This window comes from Typopeltis vanoorti, chromosome 4, assembly GCF_054136105.1.
Source record: "Typopeltis vanoorti isolate ZY-2024b chromosome 4, IOZ_Tvanoo_1.0, whole genome shotgun sequence".
NCBI classification, from domain to species: domain Eukaryota; kingdom Metazoa; phylum Arthropoda; class Arachnida; order Uropygi; family Thelyphonidae; genus Typopeltis; species Typopeltis vanoorti.
The window spans coordinates 87992415-88017256 of record NC_143552.1 but is presented as its reverse complement, the minus strand read 5'-3'; the positions used below and the strand labels follow the sequence as shown (position 1 = coordinate 88017256).

Sequence of the window (24842 nt, the reverse complement as noted above, 5' to 3'; positions counted from 1 at the left end):
TAGGCAATGAGACTTTTCTTATTCCTTGCCTCTTCTCTCCATGTGAATTTGTGCACATTTTTATGTTGGAACATGTTGTTAGTAATAACCAGTCCATCTCCTGAGCAGAAATCCAACAGATATTTGCCATTATTATTAGCTTTGCTCTTTTCTCCAAATTTTCCCAAAATATTTTTATATGTCTCACAATCATTTCCTACTCTGCTATTTAGATCCCCAACAAGGACCAACTTTTCCTTTTTCATTGTGTCAGTTGCTTTTTCTAAAGCCTCAAAAAATTCCTCCACATCTACCTTAGTAGAACCTTCTGTGGAACCATAGGCACCCATTCTCATATTTCCCCACATTACTCTACTTGAGACTGACTGCCATTCAAGAAGATTAGCCTCGTTTTTTGTGTTGAATACTATGGCTACTCCTTCTTTTCCTTGATTGTCATTACCTGAATATAACATTTTGTATTTATTGCTCAGAAAGATCTCACCAGTTTTTGTCTTTTTTGTTTCAGTCAACCCTATTATGTCGATCTGGTACTTATCTAATTCCTCAGCTAGCTTCATTTCTTTGCCATTCAGGCTTTTTATGTTGATAGTACTGATCTTTAACTCTGGTGATGTTGAGTTGGGGTTTGTTTTCAGATTTGTTCCAGTAGCTGACTTTTCGCTTCTCACCCTGGTTCCCTGGCGAAAACAACGGGGGCCTTGTTTAACTGGGTGACGCCCCAGCCGGCATGAAATTTTGTCATGTCGTTCCATCGTTTTTTATTTTGGTTTAATCAATAAGAATACAATTTGGTCGGCTAAATCTCAAATTGCCAGCCCATCCTCGTTCGTTCAGTATCCAAGTAGATACCCAACAGGGTGCACCATGAGAAGGTGAGGTTGGACATTAGTTCAGAAGCCCTGGTCAGTTCTCTGCATTCCTTTAAAGGCTCTGTGGAGGTCTCCTCCACATAGAAATAATATAGAATTAAACCAAGAATATAATTTCTTGGCATCTTTAATTTAATTTCTGCAATGAGTGTGTTTGACCCCATGGAGGTACCCATATAATAATAATAATAATAAATGGGACATTATATAAGAAATACATAAGCTATATTTGAGTTGTAAGTGAGCAGTCAGAACCGAAGGAGATAGAGGTACAAAATGATGGGTTGAACAAGATTGCTCATTATCTCTACTGTTATTCATCTATGTGGATCATATTATGAAGGGAAGTGGCATTAGTTTTGATCTGAATGTTGGAGATGTGAATCTCAGCAGTTTACTGTGCATTGCATATATTGAATAACTGTTGTAACATGTTGCACATAAAAATCAACAATATAACCTATAGAACTAGTAAAATATTTCTGACATTTAGCACAGCTTTTAGTAGATGACCAAATATAGAAATAAACAAGAGAATAGGCAAAGCTTGTGTGATAGGGAATAAATTTGTATTGAATAAAAGAGAAATTAGCCCATAAACTTACAATATACAAAACAGTGTTCTTACCAGTTCTAACTTATAAGTCTGAAAGTTAAGTTAGAAAGAAAACAACTCCCCCCAGATGTGAGAGTTCTGATTACAGAAGAAGAAAAGTTTAGCAAAACGGGTATTTAATGCTGAGATGGTTAGGAAAAATACCCAGGGGGAAGACCAATATCTAGGTTAATTGATGCGGTCAGAAGTGCAAGACAGAAAATATAAGACATGACAATATTGGAGTGATCAGAAATGATAAATTATGATGGTGGTCTGAAAAGTTCTCCACCTTGACCATAGATGGCAACACCATCGGCAAGATTTTTTTTTCTTCTAAGTTGGTAACTTAGATCTTAATGTTTCAAGGAATACATCTGTCATGTATCCCTTGAAATGGATAAAATTGAGTGTCGTGCAGTTATAAAATTCTTTGTAAAAGAAAGTTTAATGCCATATGAAATTCATTCGAAGTTCATAAAAGTTTATGGACACTCTTCTCCTTCATTTTTGACAATTAAGAAATGGACTGTCAAGTTTAAACATGACCGTACCAGCCTTGAAACTGATCCACGTGAGGGATGTCCAAAAAAGTGTAATACCAGAAATTATCGATCAAGTGCACGATAAACAGTGCTTGGAGCATTTTAACAAGAATAAAACTGATTTTGCGCATTGATTTATTACTGTGGATGAGACTTGGATTCACTATTATACACCAGAATCCAAACAGCAGTCAAAACAGTGGGCAGAAGCTGGTTGTTCAGCGCCAGAGAAGACAAAGTCGGTTCCATCAGCAGGAAAGGTCATGGCGTTGGTGTTTTGGGATGCCAAAGGCATTTTGTTTATTAATTATCTTGAAAATGATAAAACAATAACCGGGAATATTATTCCCGGTTATTTGTTTTAGCCTGACTATATGAAAAAATTCATGAGGAGAGACCCAGTTTGCAGAAGAAAAAAATCATTTTTAATCAGGACAGTGCACCTGCCCACAAAGATGTTTTGCCAATGGGAAAATTAAGGGATCTGCACTATGAATTGTTGGAACATCCACCCTATTCCCCAGATTTGGCTCCCTCTGACTTCTGTCTCTTCCCAAAATTAAAAATCTTCCTCACTAGTCAGCGTTTTTTTTCGAATCAATAGGTGATTGCAACTGTGGAGGGATATTTTGCCAATCTTACTGAGAACTACTACAGGGACGGGATAATGGCGCTATAAAATCACTGGAATAAATGTATTAGTCTTAAGGGAGATTATGCTGAAAAATAAAAATTATTTTGAAATTAAAAATTCATTTTTTTATTGTTAGTCCGAGAACTTTTCAGACCACTCTCCTATAGTGGTTAATTGGTTTTATATTCAGGGATTGTAAAATTTCTTCATTTGTTTTATGGTCCCACTTGTTATATCCTAGAAGATATCAGTGAGAGCTAGACTCTGGAAGATACCAGGGTTGAATTAATGTAGAAATCATATATTTTCTATGTACGTGTAACAAAAACGTTGCTATCACCTTATTATTAAAATACAGATCAGAGATAACATTGTTAGGCTGAGAACCTTTCAGACCACCCTCTTAATTCAGTGGAAAAATGTTGATAGGTGATTAGTAATAATATAAACTTAATCATGTAATACTATCATGGTATTCTGTACATCCATTGAGGGTTGAACATTTTTTTCACTTGGTTATATTATAAATTAAAGATGCCAAGAAATTATATTCTTGGTTTCATCCTTTATTCGAGTGTAAGCAAACAAAGTTTGCACGTGAAGTCACTTCATCACTGGGCTACTTGTATATAAGGCTAATGACTTCGCATCACTTGCCTTAGTATTCCATAATGCAATTCACATATCCTTTCGGACATATAGCATAGCATTATACATGTATAATGCATAACATATATGTATAATTTTTATTATAGCTCCTGTATAATGTATAGCATTGTACATGTAGAATGCATAACATATATGTATAATTTTTATTATGGCATGTGTATAATGTATAACATTATCCATGTCCATAAGGATATGTGCATTGCATTATGGGATACTAAGGCAATTGATGTGAAGTCTTTAGCCTCTATATAGAAGTAGCCTAGTTGCAAATGTACTTCACATACAAACTTTGTTTGCTCGCACTTGGATAAAGGATAGAACAAGAATATAATTTCTTGGCAAGTTTACCCCTTTCCAGATTGTTATATTTTTAATATATATATATATATATATATATGTTAAAGATACCAAGTAATTTTAAACCTGGTTTTACTCCATTTCCCAAGTAAGCAAACAGACTAAAAGTCAAGTTTGCGCCTGCAATTGATGCAAGTCTAACTGATCCCACAGGTAGTGCAGGATCAGGGCAACTCGTGGCAAAGGTGGAACAAGCTCCGATCACTAATCTTAATATTTACCCTTAATGCCAAAACACATCTCCAAGAAGGGGATGTATTATGTTTTGTATTAAAGGCAAGGGGCCACTACCCAGACCGGTTTCGACCTTTATTGAGGTCTCGTCAGTGGGAGCTAGGCTGGAAATACCAAGATTTTAGTCATGCTCTTTACAGTGAAGAAAATGAGATAGCAGATGGGTCGTCTCGATTCAAACAAAAAACCGGTCTGGGTAGTGGCCCCTTGCCTTTAATACAAAACATAATACATCCCCTTCTTGGAGATGTGTTTTGGCATTAAGGGTAAATATTAAGATTAGTGATCGGAGCTTGTTCCACCTTTGCCACGAGTTGCCCTGATCCTGCACTACCTGTGGGATCAGTTAGACTTGCATCAATTGCAGGCGCAAACTTGACTTTTAGTCTGTTTGCTTACTTGGGAAATGGAGTAAAACCAGGTTTAAAATTACTTGGTATCTTTAACATATTTATACCCAAGGTAAAAATACTTCCTACATATATATATATATATATATATATATATATATATATAAAAGTAGAGGTGATAGGACATATTGCTGCCATATTCCTCATGTCTTTCCAATCTGGTATTTGTTCTGGTTTGACTGCTGATATATACAAGAAATATTTCATGAATAGACTAGCAGCTGTTTTGGTGCATTTAAATTGACTAATCTTTTAAATGCTTTTTGTCTGGCAATTTTATAAAAGGCTGTTTTCATAATCGATCAAGGCCACATGCGTTTCTTTTTGAAATTCTCTTCTCTATTCAATTATTAATTTTAGAGTAAAAATTTTGTCTTTGCAAGATTGGTCTTTTTTTTTTTTGGAATCAATTTTGTTCTTCTAGTAGTTTGTTTCCATTAATATTCCTGTGTATATTTTGTGCCCTATTTCCCTTATAGTTATTGTAACTGTTTTTGTTCCCTATTCTTGTAAATTGGAATAACCATTGCTTGTTTCATAGAGTTAGGAGTTTTTCCAGAAATCAAAACTTGATGAAAGAATTCAGAAGTCTCATCATAATTATCACGTGCATTTTTGTATGGTTCAGTATTTACCGTATTTGCCGGTGTATAAGACGCACCCCCATTTTTGTACACATTTTTTAGGAAAAAAAGATTTTTTAGATCCTCTTCCTGATTCTCCCAAGTTCTTATAATTTTCTCAGTTGGGACTGGCCTGAAATTCCTCTTTGCAGCCCTGTTTCCATGTTCTTTAGCATACACAATCACATAGCTTGTATGCAATATTGTAGCAATGCTGATGTTTTTCAGCCATAATTTGCCAAGAAATTTATAGAAAATTTAATGGCAGAAATTTATCACCATTCACAACAACAATTGGAAAGTTTAAACAAACAGGAACATAGCTGTGATCTTCGATGACAGCGCATGCGCATCCACTGAACTCTATGTCACTGGAATGCTCTCACACACCGCAGCGAAGCAAGAAAGAAAACGCGTAACTCGGAACAGAGAAAATTTCCAGAAATGAAAGTAATAAAAAACTGAGTACCGACGTATAAGACGCACCCTGTTTTTCAGACCTATTTTCAAAGAAAAAAAAGTGTGTCTTATATGCCGGAAAATACGGTATATTGTCTTCTCCTATCATTACCTGGTGCAAGACTACATTGCTTATTTGAGGCTTGAAGAAGTAGCTTGAAAAAGTTCTCTGTTTGGTCTCAAGTAATATTTCTGAATAACCATACTGATACTAATATCTTTCTTTTCGGATTGGATTCAAATAAAGATGTTCATCAACAATAGTTCTAAGCAACCCAACATCACATTCTCATTGCAGAGGAGACAGCTATTAGAAATAAATGCCAATTGTTTAAAGAACAACTTTTTTTTTTCACATTCTATTACAAAAAAAAAAAAAGTAATTCAGAAGTCTTTCATTGCATATTGAAGTAAACAGGTATCCTCCATGGAATACCTTACGCAAAACATTTTATTTAGCATGAAAATTTTGCTCTAGTATCTAGAGCAGGGGTCAACAACCAGTGGGCCACATCTGCCCATAATAGGTTGATCATACTTATATGGCATGTGGCCCATATGTTGAATTATTTAAATAATGCATTTTATAATATGAATAATAAATTTAAAATAATTTTATACCTATATTTCGTGATATTGCCGTGCAACTTGGCACGAGTTAATTTTGTATCATCATGAGTAGGGATAACAAAGGTGACTTCATCTGACGACAACCAAGATTTTGGTGCACTTTTGCAGTCGCGTTCCTTGTCTGTCTTTTAATATAATTCAATAACATCAACTATTATTTTCAGAGGATGTGTATTTGCTAAAAATAATTTCAAAAATGGGTTCGAGAAAACGTAAAATTGCAGATGTAGGAAGAAGGTTTAATGATAAGTGGAACAGCAAGTACTTCTTTATTGAAAATGGGGGGGGGGGGGGGTATTTTATTTCTATCAGTGAAAGACGTTATGGACATCGTGATACAACTGTAAATTACATCCGACACAGCGGTCTGAAACACCGCCGATTTCAAGAATTCTTGATAGAAATAGAATTGGAGTGTAAGGATGTTATCTACTACTCAGCTTTTAGATGATCAAGTAGAGGTGCTGTGCTAAAATCAATTTTTAATTTACATGAAGAAATAGACAGTTTTATGAGCGAATGTGAAAATACTGCTTACAACTATCGGATAAAAAATGGATTATGTCTCTTGCATTTATGGTAGATATTACAATGAACCTTAATGAATTTAATGTGAACCTGTAGGGTGAAGGTAAATTACTAGTCGAACTGTTTTCTGACAAAAGCTTTTGAAAGGCAAACTATGTCTGTTGAAGAAACATATGATGGAAGAAAATCTACATCATTATATATGTTGCAAATATCTACAATTGGAAGGCAAACACAAAAGGAAACTTTTGTTGGCGTGATTGAAGATTTACAAACTTAATTTTCAACAAGATTTGTGGATTTTCATAAAAGTAGCATCGAAATGCGATTATTTTTGAACCCTTTTAATGTCGACATTGATGACGTATCAAACCAACTACAGATGGAAGTTTTGGAACAGAATGAAACATTGAAGAACTCATTATCGTTAGAAAATGTTGAAAAATTTTATCGATGCTTAGCAAAAAATTTGAAGGATTAATCAGTTTCGCAAAGAAGATGATGGTCACATTTGGAAGCGCACACATTTGCGAACAAGCATTTTCTACCATGAGTTTTAGAAAAAGTAAATTTTCTTCTCTACTCACTGACTGATGAACATTTGCATGCTTCGATTCGAATTTGGCTATCGGAAAACAATCACAAAAGGCACATTAAACAGGGAGACACACATATTGGATGCATAAACTATATTGCTTTGTTTTTACGTGATAATAAGTTTCATTTTCATAGTTGTTTCATATCTCATACTTTAAATATTTCTGTTTTTTAAGATTGATATATTAAAAATTGATAAATGAAGTAGTATTTTTTTCACTCATTATTTTCTCTTAATTAAACGCTTGCGGCCTGATTATTAAAAATAAAAGTTGAATGTGGCCCGCAAGTCTGAAAAGATTGCCGACCCCTGAACTAGAGCATCTTCACTATGACTTTCAAATTAAACAAGTAGAATAGATAACTAGAAGACTCTAGAATGATATCATGTTCTCTACACATACTTGACTAGGCATGATCTATAATGCACCAAGGTCCTAACATTGATTGGTTCGAGGCTATCTGGTGAAATAACGTGCTGTTAGAAAGCTCCTGAAAGATCTGTGATTTTTGTTGATTTGTTGGTGTATTATTGTGGTTTTTGGTGTGATTGTTGTACTACAGAGTTTTATAGCATAATTACAGAAATAATTATGAATTTGTTATCATTAGACCTTAGAGCAGTACCAGCAGAAAACATGGCGGTGGCTTTGTTTTGACAGAGGACAAAGAGAGCATCAGAATGGATATCAGGAGGCTGCTTAGAAGGATAAAAGAGAATAATGTGACAGGAAGGATGGTCAGCGTGTTGCCTAGGTATGACTGTGGTGAGATGAGGCGGAGAGCAAGGATTATGAATGATATGCTGGCTGAAATGTGTGAGGAGATGGGAGTGCAGTTTGTTAATGTGTGGAATGAGTTTGAGGGACGAAGTGAGCTGTATGGGAGCGATGGACTGCATTTGAGTGGTTATGATGTGAGTCGCTTGGAGAGACTGCTGCTGGAAGGTAGAAAAGTGAGTAGAGTGAGACAGAATAAATCAAATCAAGTGGGAAGTGATGTGGAAGAGCAGGAGAGTAAGTTAGGAGAGATTGAAGAGATGTTATGAATGAGGAAGTGAGTGGTATGAGTATAGAAAATGTGAGAATGGGTGTGCAAGAGGAACAGGAAAACGGGGAGGCTTAGGGTGGACAGGGGTACACAGCATGAGAAAGGTGGATGCTCCAAGAGAAGGTGAGAGCATGTGTAGAAAGGAATGGGATGACCTGGGATCAAGAGGAAACAGATGGAATTGAAAAGGGTTTTAAAATGAATAAGCAGAAAGGGAAATGGCCCCAGTCGAGCATTCAGAGATCACATTGAGTGGGTGGTATCAGTGGAACTATCTGTAGATCCAGAAATGAGCTGTTGTGTATACAAATGCTAGAAGTATAAGAAACAAGGCAGATGGAATGGTTGCATTAATTGCGTATGTTCACTCAAAGATTGTCGGAATAAGTAAGACATGGTTGGAAGAGGAAGACATCCTGACGGGAATAGAGATGGAAGGGTATGATGTATTTCGTGAGGATAGAAAGGGTAAAAAGGGAGGGGGAGTGCTATTGATGATACAGAAAGAGTTATGTCCATACAAAGTACAGATGCAAGAGGGAAATAGTGCCAGTGGTTTTGAGGCAGTATGGTGTGAGATAGAGGTGAATGGAATCAAATACTTGGTTCGATGTTGTTATAGACCAGGAAATGGGTGGTGGTGATAATGAAATGTATAATCAAATTAGCCAAGCAAATGAGAAAAGGGTGATCATATGGGTGATTTTAATTATGGCAATATAGACTGGAATGATGAGATAGCAACTGGAAGTAAAGAAAATTAGTTTCTTGAGTTTTTGAGGGATAACTATCTCAGGCATTATGTAACAGAGGGCACACGAGGATTGAAGGTCTTGGATTTGGTCATCTCACCAGAGGACGTAATTATAAATGGAGTGTCAAATCAACCACCAATTGGTGAGAGTGAAAATGAGACGATTACCTGGGTGGTTGCCAGCAGTGTGAGGACCTCTGTGAGAAAAGGGTATATGTGGAACAACGGGGGGGGAATTATGGAGAGCTCAGGAGACAGCTTACGGGTGTAACATGGAATGAGGAGTTAGCTGGAAAAGAGATCAATGCAGCTTGGGGATTTTCAAAAACTATTTAGTAGATGCAATGTCTAAATGTATTCCAAGGGTGAGAATGTTAAATAAGGTGGGTGTGAGATGGATGAATAAAGAGATTAAGCATGCGATACAGAGAAAGAAGTGGAAATAACCAATTCCATGAGGTCTACAAAGACCAAGCAAGGAGGGTGACTTGGTTGGTGAGGGTAGCTAAAGCGAGGTATGAACAGCAGTTGGCTAATGAAGCCAAAAAAGAATCCTAAGGAATTCTTTCGATATGCAGCCAGCAAAAGAAAGAATAATTATAGAAGGATGACATTGATTGGAGAAAATGGTATAAAGACAGCTGTTGCAGAATGTGTGGTGGAGATACTTAATGAGCAGTTCATACAGGTCTTTCACTCTTGTGAATGTGACTTCATGGAGAGATTGAGAGCAGTAGATGATGGGGAGGAGAGACTGACTGTAAATGAGCAAGAGGTGTATGGGGGAGTTGAGTAAACTAGATGTTAATAAGGCTGTGGGACTTGATAATATATCACCACGCATTCTGAAGGAATGTGCCAGGGAGTTGACACCTGTCTTGACATATTTTTTTAATACAAGTCTTGCACTCGGTCAGGTCCCTAGGGAGTGGAAGGAGGGCAAGATTGTGCCACTTCATAAAGGAGGTGATCGAACTCAAGCATTAAACTATAGGCCTATCTGTGTGTTAGGTGTTGTGGTTAAGTTGTTGGAGAAGCTTGTGAGAACTAGGATCCAGAGTTGGGTTCGCAACAATGGTATCATCTTTGATGGACAGCATGGATTTGCTGAAGGGAGGTCATGTTTTAATAATCTACTTACTTATTACAATAAAGTGACTGCTTCCTTGGACAGAGGAGAAGGATACACAGTAATATACTTGGATTTCGCAAAGGCTTTTGATAAAGTACCTCATGATAAGTTGATAGTCAAACTGGAGCAGATGGGGGTTGGATATTAGATTGGTGCATTGGATTAGAGATTGGCTGTCTGATAGGTATCAACAAGTTGTGTATGGGGGTGCGATGTCAAGGAAAAAGAAAGTCACTAGCAGAGTGCCTCAGGGATCTGTTTTAGGGCCATTACTGTTTAACCTTGTATGTTAATGATATAGGTGAAGATTTGAATGGAAATATTTAGTTGTTTGTAGATGATGCAAAGTTGGGACGAACCATGAAATGGGGATGTGAGTTCAATGTTGCAAAATGTAAGGTTTTAAAATTTGGAAAACAAAGATGGGATGCAGAATTTATGCTTGGTGAGGATACATTGTTGGAGGTGGAAGAAATAAGTGATCTGGGGGTGATCGATAAGGATCTGAAATTTAGGGAATACATAGCCAAAATTGTGACGACAACACAAAGGCTTCTGGGAATGATGCAGAGGACACTGACGTGTAGAAGTAGGGAGATTCTTGTTCCATTGGGTAAGGCTTTCATTAGGCCACACATGGACTATTGTGCCCAGATTTGGTCACCTGGTTTTCAGAAGGATGAAGAGATGTTGAAAGTGTCCAAAGGCGACTGACTAAGGTTGTTTCTGACCTCTGGAATGTCGAGTATGAGGAAAGACTGAGAAGGTGCAACTTGCAGAGTCTGATGGATAGGGGGAAGAGGTGAGATATGATAGAGAACTACAAGTTGGTAAGGGGTTGTTTATAGGATCAATGCTGGAGAAGTTCTAGAGAAAATAGTGGGAGATCAGGGGAGTACCAGAGGTCATCCCTGGAAACTGTATAAAGAAGGTGTGAGTAGGGGAATGAGAGGCAGGTTTTTTCCGTGCAGAGTTGTAAATGATTGGAATGCATTGCCTGAGAGTGTGCTGTCTGCATGGAGTTTGAATGTGTTCGAAGCATGGTATGATGAGCTGTGTGTGTGATAAAAGGACCTCCCAGATGAGTCTTTGACTCCATGAGGTCTTGGGTAATAATAATAATAACATGTATAAAATGAAACAAGAGATAAATTATTAATTAAAAAAAAAACTATCAACTATGAAATGTGTGAAAAAGAAATTTGTCCCAGAAATGTGACTATTTTCTGTTTTTAGATTTGGACAGTGAAGCAAGATTTCACGAATTCTTTTTTTTATATATAAATCTGTAAAATATTCTTACTATAATTCCTTTTCGTTTCCTGAAGGCAGAACCTTTTTCTAGCTTGTCAGAATAAATAAATGGATATATGGATATAGCAGAAACTTACTACATTGTATCCTCAATAGAAATGAACAGACTGATATTATTTTTTGTACAGAGATTCCATCTCTTTTTTATTCATCAGTACCATCAGTTTTTATTTTTACCCACTAAAAATCATCTTTTCTCGTATTTGTAAAAAAAAAAAAAAAAGCATTCCACTTTTTAAGATGCAACCAGTAGTTTGGGAAAGCTTATTTTGAATAAAAGTGACCACTTTTTAGAAACTAACTTCAAGGCAAAAAAATTAAAGATGCCAAGAAATTATATTCTTAATTTAATGCTTTATCCAAGTGTGAGCAAATAAAGTTTGTGCACAAAATCTCTTCATGACAGGGCTACTTGTACATAGAGGTTAATGACTTCACATTAATTGCCTTAGCATCTCATAATCTGTCTATCCAGTCACTCCCAATAATCTCCTAACTGATATTATTAAGAGTGGCATGTTTATAATCATCAGGTGAATTGCGTTTTAATTGAACATTACATACTAGAATATAATTATAAAGATCTCTACATGGAATTTAGTAATCGTTAATGCTTGCTCATTGCCCTGACTACATTGAATGTGTATTCTCAATGGTTAAAACTAGAATCTCACCCTAGTTTATGATGTACATGTCATCTGAGTATACATAATGAAGGTGTACTTCCTCGTTTATGATCTCGTGCTCTCCTGTAGTGTTTAAGCTTATTTATAAATTATATCCAGTTTATATTCAAGTTAATTCGATGGTTATAATGCAACTTGACTACTTATTTAATTGTTACCATGCATTTGGCCATAGGATCAGAAGAGCTATCCATTACCAAGGTGGCAACGTTACCTCCAATTGGTGAAAGTGACTGTGCAGTCTTGACTTTGGAAATTGTAAAATCATCATCATCTCATCTTCCTTATACCCTCTTTTACCTTGCGGTGTCGAGGGTCCATTGATCATCGGACCTCACTCCGTTTACAGGATAAGGTGGTCAGCCTTATGCCCCGGTGTATCCTATGGCCTGTAGTGTTGGGTTCTCAAGGCCAGTTTGCCTGCTTTGCAGGATGAAAAACCCCAGAATAAACTGGGGAAAAAACCCAGCTGTCCATGCCCAAGACTGGCTAACTTGGCTATGGCTGAGGAAGATCCTTCAGCTCCTCACGTCACCGACGGGAATCGAACCTAGGACACTCCTTCCCCAGGAATATGGTTGCAAAGTGCATAGCCACTAGACTAACCGCGCGGACAATGAAATTGTAAAATATGAGGAATATTCTATTAAGAAAGGGTATTTGTGGAACTACAAAGCAGGAGATTATGACTTGCTTTAGGAAGAAGCTTAAATCTGTATGATGGCATAAGACACTGCTGGGTAAGGATGTCATTAGTGCATGGGATATAGTTAAGGGTCATCTAGAGGAATCAGTATTAAATTGTATACCTAGGGTAAGGAGGGTTAATCAGATAGGAGTTTGATGGATGAGTAATATCATCAAGCATGAACTATAAGAAGATAATGCTGTGGAGGGTATATTAAAGAGAAAGGTGACCAGCATGGCAAGGAAGGCAAAATCAGATTATGAGAAAAATCTAGCCAAGCAGGCCAAAGGAAATCCCAAAGAGTTCTTTTGTTATGTGGCAAGTAAGAAGAAGAATGACTGTGGAAGATTTACCTTAATGAGTGATGATGGTCATGAGGAGACAGAAGCAGATAAAATTGTTCAGTTACTGAATGACCACTTTGACAGACACTAATGTGGGAACAGAGGTGCATGAATTGGAAGTTCTTAGGATATTGCAAAATTTCACTGTAAATAAATACAGATGTAGGATTAGGTGGGATATATATCATCTCGGGTTTTGCAGGAATGTGCATGGGAACTGGCAATTTAATGTAAAGTCTCAGCTTTGGTAGAATTCCAAGGGAGTGGAAAGAGTGCAAAATAATTCCTTTGCATAAGGGAGGTTCTAAGACTGCAGTAGCAAATTATAGATCAATCAGTATCTCAGGCAGGTTGGTAAAAGTACTAGAAAAATTGTTAAAAAAGAGAATTTAAGAATGGGTAGATAAAAATATATGGTATACTGCTTTGTGAAGGGTCCATCATGCCTTAGTAATTTACTAACTTTTTATTACAGAGTAACAGATGAGTTGGATAAAGGAAACTACACAATAATTTTGCTGGATTTTGCAAAGGCATTTCACAGAATACCACATCGAATGCAGTTACACAAATTAGAACAAATGGGGATGGATATGACACTGGTTAAGTGGATAAGAGGGTGGCTACTGGGACAGATATCGAAAAGGGAGGGGCAGAATCGAGACGAAAACAGGTGATTAGTGGTGTGCTGCAAGGTTCAGTGTTGGGACTGTTGCTGTTTAATTTTTAATTTATACATAAATAATATAAGAAATAACCTGAAATGAAATATTCAGTTGTTTGCTGATGAAGCAAAATTAGGTAGAATAATAGTTAATCAAGGTGATGTAGAGAGCTTGCAGGGCAATTTAAATAGACTGTCAGTATGGACAAAAGTTAATGGGTGTCAGTTTAATGTCGAGAAATGTAAAATTATGCATTTTGGGATAAATAAATTACAAGCTGTGTATAACATTGATGGCACTGTACTCCAGGAAATAGATGAAGCTAGAGATTTAGAGATGGTGGTAGACAGAGAGTTAAAGTTTAGAGGACATAGCCCATAAGATTACTTGGCTATTGAAGAACACATTGACAAGTAGAGGTAAGGAAGTTGTTATTCCTCTTTATAAGGCCTTGATATACCTATCTTTGGATTACTGTGCTCAAATCTGGTCTCCTGTGTTTCTTCGGGATGAGGAAGCAGTGGAAAGGATTCAGAGGCAAGTAACCTGTGGAATGTTACCTACGAGGATAGATTGAAGGTGTGCAGATTGCAGAAGTTTGTTGATAGGAAAAAAAGAGGGGATATGATGATAGAAATATTTAAGTTACTTAAAGGGCTTTATAGGACAGATGCAGAGGAAATGTTTCAGCACTTGGCTAGAGGGACCAGAACAAGGAGTCATCCCCGGAAGTTGAATAAAGATGTGGTTAGTAGGGGGTTAGAACTAGATTTTTTGCTTGGAGAGATGTGAATGAGTGGAATGGTTTGCTGAGGTTGGTTGTGAGTGATTTGTCTGTTAATGGGTTCAAGGAGAGGTATGATAGATTGTGTGGATAGATTAGGTCTCCCGTGATGAGTCGTCTTCAGACACCATAGAGGTGCACATAATAATAATTATGGGATCTAATAATAAATAATAAAAAGTACTGTATAAATATATATATTTATATATATATATATATAGGTAACTATAAAGAAGGATATTGAATCAGAAAGCTCTGATGATGATGATGATGAAGATGAGTCATCTGATGAAGATGATGATGAGGGATCTGGAAAGTCTGGAAATGAAGATGATTCTGGCTCAGGAAGTGAAGAATCTGGATCGGGTTCTGGTTCCGAAGAATCTGGAAGTGATGATGACGATGAGGAAGAAGAGGATGATTCAGATGATGATAATGATGATGATGATGATAATGAAGAACAAAAGGTAAGTTTCTAAATATAAATCATTTCTTTTATTTATATTTTCATGATTTTTCTTTAAAACAGTTTGCTATTTTTTAATTGTATTTCAAAAACTTTCTCATATGGTAAAGGGAATTTAGATTTCTGTTTTTTTAATCAACAAAATTCTCTGCTCATAAGAGCACAGAGTTGTACCATTGCTTAGAAATTTTATTTGCTTCAGTGTTATAAGTTATAATTCTGATTTGCTGTTATTAAAGCTAAATGCTAAGGAGAAAACATTTCTTTATATAAAAATTACAGTATCTCTTTAATAATAGTTGACTCTCACTATGGAAAACTCATAAAGACCATAGAAATAGTTTATTATAGTGGGTAATTTGTTATAGTGAATTTTCTTTAGAACAGCATTGTGCCCATGAGGCTCTGGTAAGGACTTTTTGGAAGTTTGCTGTAGACTGTCTATGGAGAGTCCTTGGGCTCACTGCAGGATGCCCACTCTGTCTCACACAGTTCCTGTTGTAACCTTCCTAAATTCATTTACTCTAAGGCTGTTTTAATTAAACTTATTTTCAGTAAAGTAGTTAATAATTACTATTTCAACTAAATAAATATATTTCGTAAGTAGGAAGAGTGGACTTCATTGAATTGAATTCTCTCAGAATAAGACTGGAATTTGTTTCATATTGGAGAGAACTTTAATTTATTTTCATGTAAAAATATAAAGAAAGGATTACTTACCTAACTTTAGTTTTCTTCTAAAATGTTGCTTCTCAGAATCAGCACATGCACTCCACATTTCTTAGAATTTTCAGATCAGGACATTAAATTCAAAAGATGTAACCAAGAAAATTTTTTAATCTTTTATTGTTTGCAAGAAGACAATTCCCAAAACTCTTAAACAAACTAGTGTGCTTCCTAATCTGTTCGTTTTGGAACGAAGCACTTCCAATATCCAAAACAAATGCACAAATTCCTTGAAATATTCATTGTAGGAACTCAAATTCTCCTCTTTTTTCAAGTGAGATTACAGAAAATGTGACTTCTTGAAATTATCAGGTTAAAATCCTTATCATAGTTTTTAAATGTTCAAGAATAAAAACTCTTGATGCAAATTATATATGTGTGTATGTGTGTATATATATATATATATATCAGAAATTTTAAATACTCTTGAAATAATTACAAATCCTTAAGAGCATTTTGCATTCCAACTTAAACAAAATAACAAAATAGACTATTTACATGCAGCAAATAAATACTGCTTTCCCTTTGGTAACACTTGAAGCAATAAGCAACAGCTAACGCACATGACCTGTATTGTAGTCTAATTCTGTAAGTTTGCTTGACTGGTGCTGATTCACTGTTCACCTTTGGTGTTTGTGATCTCTGGCTTGTTCACCAGTTTTCTTCTATTGATTGCTCTATTTTCCACTTATGTTAGCAACAATCAGTTGTGTCTTCTTGGGTGCCAATTTCATGATCAGTCATTAGTCAACTCATCCATCACTCTTTCTTGTTCTTTGTGATGACAACATATCCACTCACATTTAGTTTTTTCACCATAAAAACCCTGCATGAGTATTGAATTTCACACGTATATATTTTATCAAAAATTTCATTACTGCACCTTGTTTTACAACAAACTTATGACTTGTTCATTGTGTATGCAATAAGACAAGAAATAAAACTTTGATCTTACACTACTGTATACTAAACTAGCACTCCAAATATTGTGCATTTGTAGTTATTACTTTTGGAATGGCCTGCATATACCTGGCAATTTAACTGTCTTCCATACTCTTCCTATAATGTCCTACAAATCCTTCTAAAGGGATACTATTTGTGCACCATTATTAATATGCATATCTGGGATGTGGTGATCTGATGATGGTTAATAGTACTGAAGTTTAGAGGGCATATTGTGAAGACTGCACATTGTATTCACCCGGGGAATGTTTTCTCTCTGCCAGCAAAGGTTGGTCGATTGGTAGAGTCTCTGTTACTCATGCAAAAATTAAGCAAGTTTCAGCGTGGTTAGTAGTTGGAAGGAGTCAATTGCTCGATGCTGTTGGCACACTCTCCCTCGATGAGTCTTTGGACTCCCTGGAGGTGTCATAATAATAATAATAATAATAATATGATGCACACTAACATAGAGGGATAAGGAGGTGGTTTTCTACTGTATAAAACACTTGTCTGACCACACTTGGTCTGTTGTGCTCAGATTTGGTCACCTGATTTCATTGTGATGTGGAAACATTAGAGAGGCTCCAGAGATGAGTGACTAAAACAATATCAGAGCTCTGGAATGTTGGTTATGCAGAGAGGTTAAAAAAAATGTGGATTACAGAGTTTGGTGGATAAGAGGAAAAGAAAATGATATGATAGAGATGTTTAAGTTAGTCAGGGATTTTATTAGATTAATCCAGAAGGGATTGTAAAAAAAGAGTAGGTGAGAAAACTAGAGGCTATCCTTGGAAGTTGTGTAAGAGTATGGTGAAGAAGGGTGTGACGAATAGATTTTTTATGTGGAGAATTGTGGGCAGAACACATTACTGGAATATATTATTAATGGAGGGAGTGGTAAGGTTTTAAGATTTGGTATGATAAATATGTTGTCAGTCAAATGAACTTCCCATAATGGGTCTGCTGGCTCCATGGAGGGTATGGTAATAATAATAATAATAATAATAATTATTATTACATAGGCAACTCCATTGATTCCTCAGACTCATCAAGGGAGGCCCTAAACATTATGCCAAGCACTATTCAACATTTGCACAATATCTGTAATACTTTGCTTTGAACTCATTCACAGTCAAGGCACCCACAACAGACTGGCAACCTATTCCGCTCATTCACAACAGCCCAACATCCCTGCTAGCTATTCTCTCTTGCTCAATTTCCAAGGATGGTCCCTAGTTTTCCCGCCACCAGACCTATTCAGAAAAATCTCCTCTGTATTAATCTTGTAAAAACGCTTTAGTTTTTATGTCTCAATCATATTGCTCCTTTTCCACCTGTCAACCAATTTCTGTAACCCACAAATCTTCAACCTATCCTCATAACATGCATTTCGTAAACCTGCCGCCATCTTGGTCACTTGCCTTTGGATCCACTCCCCCCCCTCCCCCAAGAAACCCAGGTGACCAGATCTGTGCACAGTAGTCTTACGAAGGGCCTAAAGAGGTACAATAACCTGCTTATCTCTGGTCATCAGGGTTACATCTTGGTTACTTCAGTAACCAAATAATTCAGTGAGCTGTTTTAGCCACTTCTGCAATATTCTCTATAAATTTCAACTCCCTATCCACTAATACCCCCAAATCCCTGGCCTCATCAATTTCCTTTAGTATATCTCCATCAATGTAGTACACAGCTTGTAATCTTTTCACCAAAATGCAAAACCTTACACTTTGCCAGATTGAACTGATATTTGTTCTCCTTTGCCTATACTGCTAGTCTATTTAAATCATCCTGCATAATTTTAACATCATCTTTATTGACCATTGCTGTACCCAGTTTTGCATCATTGGCAAACAACTTTATAATTCCTCTCAGATCATTTCCTATACCTTTAATGTACAAATTAAACAGTAGTGACCCACGAACACAGCCCTTCAGCATGCCAATAGTCACAGGCCTTCTACTAGACTACTCCTGAATAAATTACTGTCTAGTATCTCTCCATCAACCACCCTCTTATCTACTTCACCAACTTCATATCCATTCCCATGTGCTGCAGTTTATTGATTAGAATTCCATGTGGTATCTTGCCAAAAGCCTTGGCAAAGTCCAGCATTAATTATTGTAAACCCATTACCTTTATCCAGCTCAGCTGTCACTGTATTATAAAAAGTGAGCAAGTTACTGAGGCATGACCTACCCTTCACAGGATGATGTTATTAAAACTGAAAGGTCAACCACTGGATATCAATGTGATACAGGTCTATGCCCTACTGCTGACAAGAATGATATCGAGATCGAAGAATTTTGTGATCAATTAAAAGAACTAATGAAAAATACAAAGAAACATGATATTAACATCACAGATGATTTCAATGCTAAAGTTGGGAAAGGTAGAAGTGGGGATATAGTTGGCGAACATGGGCTGGAAACAAGAGATGAGAGAGGAGACTCTTATTTAATTCTGCCAGGAAGAGGAACCTAATAATCACAAACACATGGTTTAAGCTACTACCCTGAAGGCTATATACTTGGCGATCACCACAGGATAATAATACAAATATAGTCAGAAACCAAACCTTTCCATTTTCTATAATTTTTTACAGCAATATCTGCATTATCATTGATATTATGTGATAAATGTAGTTAAATGTTTTTTGCAAGTCAACAAAAGAGCATAAATATTTCTGTTTTTGCAATAGTTCATCTGTCATCATCAAAACACCTATTCCCCCCCACAATTTCATCATTTCCAGTACTTTTTATTGTTCTTCAAGCACCTTGTTGTCTTTACAACCTCATCCATCAGTATATCCCTTTTTTTTTGTCTTTTCCTCACTTCATCAATCAATCAATCATCCTTTGGACTTCCACATCTACTTTTGTGCTATAACTGCGCACCATCTTATACTGCTCTCTCTCTCTCTCTCTCTCTCTCTCTCTCTCTCTCTCTCTCTTGTTTCTTCCATGTTCATCATGACTTCACCTTTTTCATCTTTTATGTTTCTCTGCTTTGGGCTTACTTGTTCTGCATTCACCATCGTATTTGTTAATATCTTGAAATTGCTCTTCTGACACTATGCCTTTCAAACTACCATCTTTATTTCATTGCTCTTTATTGTCACTACTCTTTTTCCACTTTATGGGGGAGATATCTCACCTGATCTTTAATGCTCCTTTTTTATTTAATTTTTTCAACATTTCTTGTAAAATCCACCTCTTTAGCTTCTCTGTTCTTTTGAACCATTACCTCCATGCCTTCTTGAGTGCAGAAACCATGTTGTTGTTTCTGTCTTCCAATTCATCATTAGAATGTTCAGTACTACTGGACTGATGTCATCCATCTCATATCAGTATCATGTCCAAAATGTTTTTGTTTTTTCATTAAGATATTGCTTTGTTCATTTACTTCAATCTATTTGCTTGAATTTTCTTTGCAAATCCACATACTTGAAAGTAACTGAAGTATTCTTTTCCACTTTAATTTTTATCTTTGTTTATCCATTGCTCTTTCCCATCCTTCTCTCTCTCTCTCTCTCTCTGTGTGTGTGTGTGCGTGCATGCACAATTTGTGCAAACAGTAATCTTAGTACCGATTCCTAATTCCTTTTAAATCATTACTGAATAACTCACTTTCTTCTTCAGTACTTTATCTGAAGTGGGTAAATTAATCCGGATTGTTGTGGTATTGAATGGTATTGCTGCAAATTTTGCTATTATTAGTCATTTATTTATTAGTTTGTCTTCTAATAATGGGTCTCTACCTCTTAATAGAAGAAATCCAATTCCTCATATTTTCTACTTTTCCCAGACATTATTATTTTATTAGTTAATTTTTATCTGTGCACTTACAGATTACTATTTCTTCAGGAATTTCTATATTATGCATTAAATAAATTAGAAATATATTTTCCTACAATGTATACATTGCAGGAATCTATTTCTCCTCACTTCCTATGTCATCTGTCCATAACTATATTACTTAAGGAAATTACAATGCATGCTATATATTAATTAGAATAACTTTTAATTAATGTCTGCAGTATTTCAGCAAAGTCAAATTGCCATCATGAGGAAACAATGAACAAACTGATATGTGCATGCAGGTGCTACAATAGGGTAAGTATGATTGAAACAGAATAACAAAGGGCAAGTCTAAAGTCCTAAATTGTGTCTCCTAGTGGGCTCAGATTGGTGATCATGCTGCTGCTGGGCTGAATTTCTAAGGATGAGTGCTTTCCAGGTATGAGGAAGTTTCATACAATCAAATTTGTTGAGGTTTGGGTAATTCAAGGCTGAGGCTCAAATCTGTGAAACAGTCATACTTACCCTGTGTAGTGTTCTTGTGCACATATCAGTTTGTTCATTGTTCCCTGATGATGTCAGTTTGACTTTGCCAAATATTGAAAATATTAATTATAACTTTATATTCTAATTAATATGAAAATTATTCTAATTAATATATAGTGTATATTGATATTTATAAATAATATTATGAATAACCAATAAGCCATACTACCAAAGTCATATCTTCATGTCTGTGTCATCTTCTAAGACCACTTGAATTTGTCATATATTTGACAGGAAATGCTATGGAAAGAGTGCGAGTTTGAAAAATTAGATTAGCTGTGAAGGTATGATTATTGGTAACTAAATTTTTAATATGAATATGATCGTAAATTAGGACTTGATTATGAATGTGATTATGATTTTGGAATGCTTTTATAAATATGTAAAAAGTAAAGATAATAGAAATGAGTTGAGCATTATCAGCTCCTTTGAAATTATTTTGAATGCTCCAGATATGATTATAGAGTAATTAATTAGTATATTGTGATGCATATGAACATTGGTCAGTTAAAATAGAAATAGCTATTTGAGAACAAGATTTATTTAATTATGTAAAACAGGAGGAGGATGTATATCCTACATGAAGATTAATCAATCACTGTGATCATCTTCACTTAATGACTTGATTAGGGAATAGTTCCTTCTGATTGAAGTATTCAAGTTTATGTTCATAAGGGTGGTTCATTGTATAAAATGGATAATTTAGACCAGTTAGTTTTTATTATTCTTTTTGAAGTCAGTGTGAAAATGACTTGGAATTTTTTATCAATAATCAAGAACATCATTCTTGTTAGGCAACATAGAGTAATTAATTATGGCAAACATTCCTCACTCTTTATGAAGAGGTCACAAGAGAAATGGATTGTGGTAATGGATATGAGGCAGTGCATTTTGGTTTAGCAACATTTTAATAATATTTCACATAAGAAACTGCTGGTTAAAATATTATCATTATTACTACAACATGGACAACTCCTGGGGATCCATAGACTTGTTGAGGAAGACCCAAAACATACCAAGCACTAACCAACATTTGCACAATATCTGTCATACTTTGCTTTGAACACATTCATGGACATGGCACCCGCAACTGACTCTTGCAACCTATTCCACTTATTCACCACTCTCCAAGCAAAAATATAGTCTTCACATGCTTGCTAATCACACTCCTGTTCAGTTTCCAGGGATGATTCCTAGTTCTCTCCCCCATCAGACCTGTACTGAAAAATTTTCCTCTGAATCTTCTCCACCCCATCCTCATCCTCCAAGAAAAACAGGTGACCTGATCAGTGCACAGTCAAGGTAGTATCTCATCAAGTCCTTATAAAGAGGTAAGAGGTATAATGACCTGATTATCTCTGCTTGTCAGGGTTTTCTTCAATAACTAAGTAATCTGTGAGCTGTTTTAGCCACTTTTGCAATATGTCCTCTGGACTTCAACTCCTTATACGCAATATCCTCAAATCCCTGGCTTCATCAAATGCCTGCAGTAGAGTTCCATGGGTATTAATAATTTGCTAAGAAGGTAGTATTAGTTGGTTATGGATTGAAGAGATAGGTTTTAGAAGGAATACATGAATTTGATTTTTTTTTTCCCCAAGCAAAAAAGATTGTAAACTTGTGGGTGGGCTAATGTTCTTTTTCCAATTAAATTTATTCTTTTTATTGATATTTTATTTGGTCTGGAAACCCTGCTCTAGAGAACACACATAGAGCTTTTTTTTTTAATCCTCTTTAGTTCTCCAATAAGCGAGGCAGTGATCTCACACTGGTCATTGAAATTCATCTGTCACCTAAAGATAATCATATACCTCCATGCCATGGCAGGATTCAAACCATTTCGTTGGAATGCAAAGGATGCAAACCTGTTGGTTGGAAAGTGGATATGTTAATCATTCAGTCATCCAGGTCAACAGGAAGTCATGATATTTTTATAATTTACGTGATATATACGTGATATAAGCCATCACGTATATGCCAACCTGATTGGCCGAGTGGCTAGTGTACTCACTGTCCAACCAACAGGCTGTGGGTTCAGTGCCTCTCCGTGGGCATGGATGTTTGGGAATCTTCAAGTGGGAGATGAATTTCATTGCAGTGTGAAGCCACTGTCTCATCCCCCCCCCCCTCACCTTTACACTAGAAGTAGCTTGCAAAAAGTCCTAGGATAGGGTTTTTGGATTATATAAAATATTTTTTAAAAATCTCTTAGTCCACAGTATCAGTAATAGTTCCGTAAGTTTAACTGTGGAAAGAGGACAAGTCCCTTTCTTTTTTTTTTTTCAAAAATGGCTTTATTGAGATCTCTTACTGTTGATTTAATTTGAACAATAAAAATTATTGAAGTAGTTAAAAAATGAAAAATTTGCAACAAATCAACTTATATATAGTTTTTGGTTATTCCTGTAATGCTGGCAAAAATTTATGTTCCCTTTCTGAGTTAGTGATTTGTATAGAAAGGCTTAGGTGTTGTTCATTATTCATAATAGTGTTTTGCAGATAAACAGCATGAAGAGAGTTAAAAATAAGTTAATTTATTGACTAACGTTTTGACTACAAAACTCACTATTTGGCTATGAAGCACTCCTCCATCCTCAACATGTCATGCATGGTTGCATTGATTTGTAAAAGATCTGAGAGACAGTTATTCTGACAGCATATAGCCTGACTTTTCTAAATTAACTATGGTTATCTGGCCCATGTTAGGACATTAGTTTTATTTCAGTTACAGTTTGAGTTGTTTCTAATGATTTAATTGAGAGCCTGTATGCTTGTCACCATTATAATTTGTGTTCTGAAGATGCTGGGTAGAAAACCACCGGAATATTTTCCCCCCTTGGTGTTGCTTATATACCATGAAGTGCTATTATGAATTTCATGGGTGGGAGTTACATAAAAATAATTAGAATAAAATAAATAAATAGTGTGGGCTTATAAGTTACCTGATAAGGCCGGTATTGAATTTGTGTGTGTGTGTGTGAGTGAGTGAGTGAAGGAGGGAGGCTTGAAAAATGCACTTGTCTGCTGGTCTGTGATGATTGAAATTTTAGTTGACAAGTAAATCTTGTTACTTAATCCTGATGTGATTCTGTTTCATTTTTTATGCTGTAAATAGTTTTTTGTATGTTAACCTTAACAATGATTTTGCCATTATGGAATATGACCACTGAGAAGATAGGATACACGTGCATCATTTTATCTTTCGAGAGCACACTACACATATATACTGGGAGGTAACCAGTTAACCATGCAATGACAAACCAAACTGGATATGCAGATTATTATTATAATTATTATTATTATTATTATTACTATTACATGACACCTCCAAGGAGTCCAAAGACTCATCGAGGGAGAGCACCTACTCTACAACTCTCCATCTCCACCACTCAATTCACTAACTCCAGCGAACCGCAACTATCATCATCTACACCAATGCCATCTGCTGCCCACCACCACGACTAGTATTTTCACAGACAATCACAAACATCCATGCCCACAGTGGGATTCGAACCCGCAGCCTTTTGGCTAGGGAGCGGATAAGGTAACCACTTGGCCAACCAGAGTAGTTAACATGTTTCTTACCCAGTGATGGAATAAGCAAAATTTGACCATAAAAAGTGGATATTAAAACTTGGAAAGTTGAGAAAGAAGTATTTATTCCATAATATTTTATTATATTGATTCCTAAATGTTTTTCAATTATTTTCTGGGTTGCTGCTGTGTCATATGACTGGCCCTGTCCATCCAACAAACAATTTTTTGGAGCCAGTCAGAATTGAGAAATG

At 35.9% G+C, this 24842-nt stretch overlaps 1 protein-coding gene across 4 annotated transcripts in view; it reads left to right on the top strand.

Annotated features, from left to right (window-relative positions):
* Nucleotides 1-24842, top strand: part of LOC150107481 (nucleolar transcription factor 1-A-like) — a 554391-nt gene that overhangs the window by 433968 nt on the left and 95581 nt on the right. For all 4 annotated transcript variants that reach the window (XM_090391894.1, XM_090391895.1, XM_090391896.1 and 1 more), the window contains exon 16: nt 14792-15037. In XM_090391894.1, the coding sequence (XP_090248020.1) occupies nt 14792-15037 (246 nt within the window). The remainder of the gene's footprint in view (nt 1-14791; nt 15038-24842) is intronic.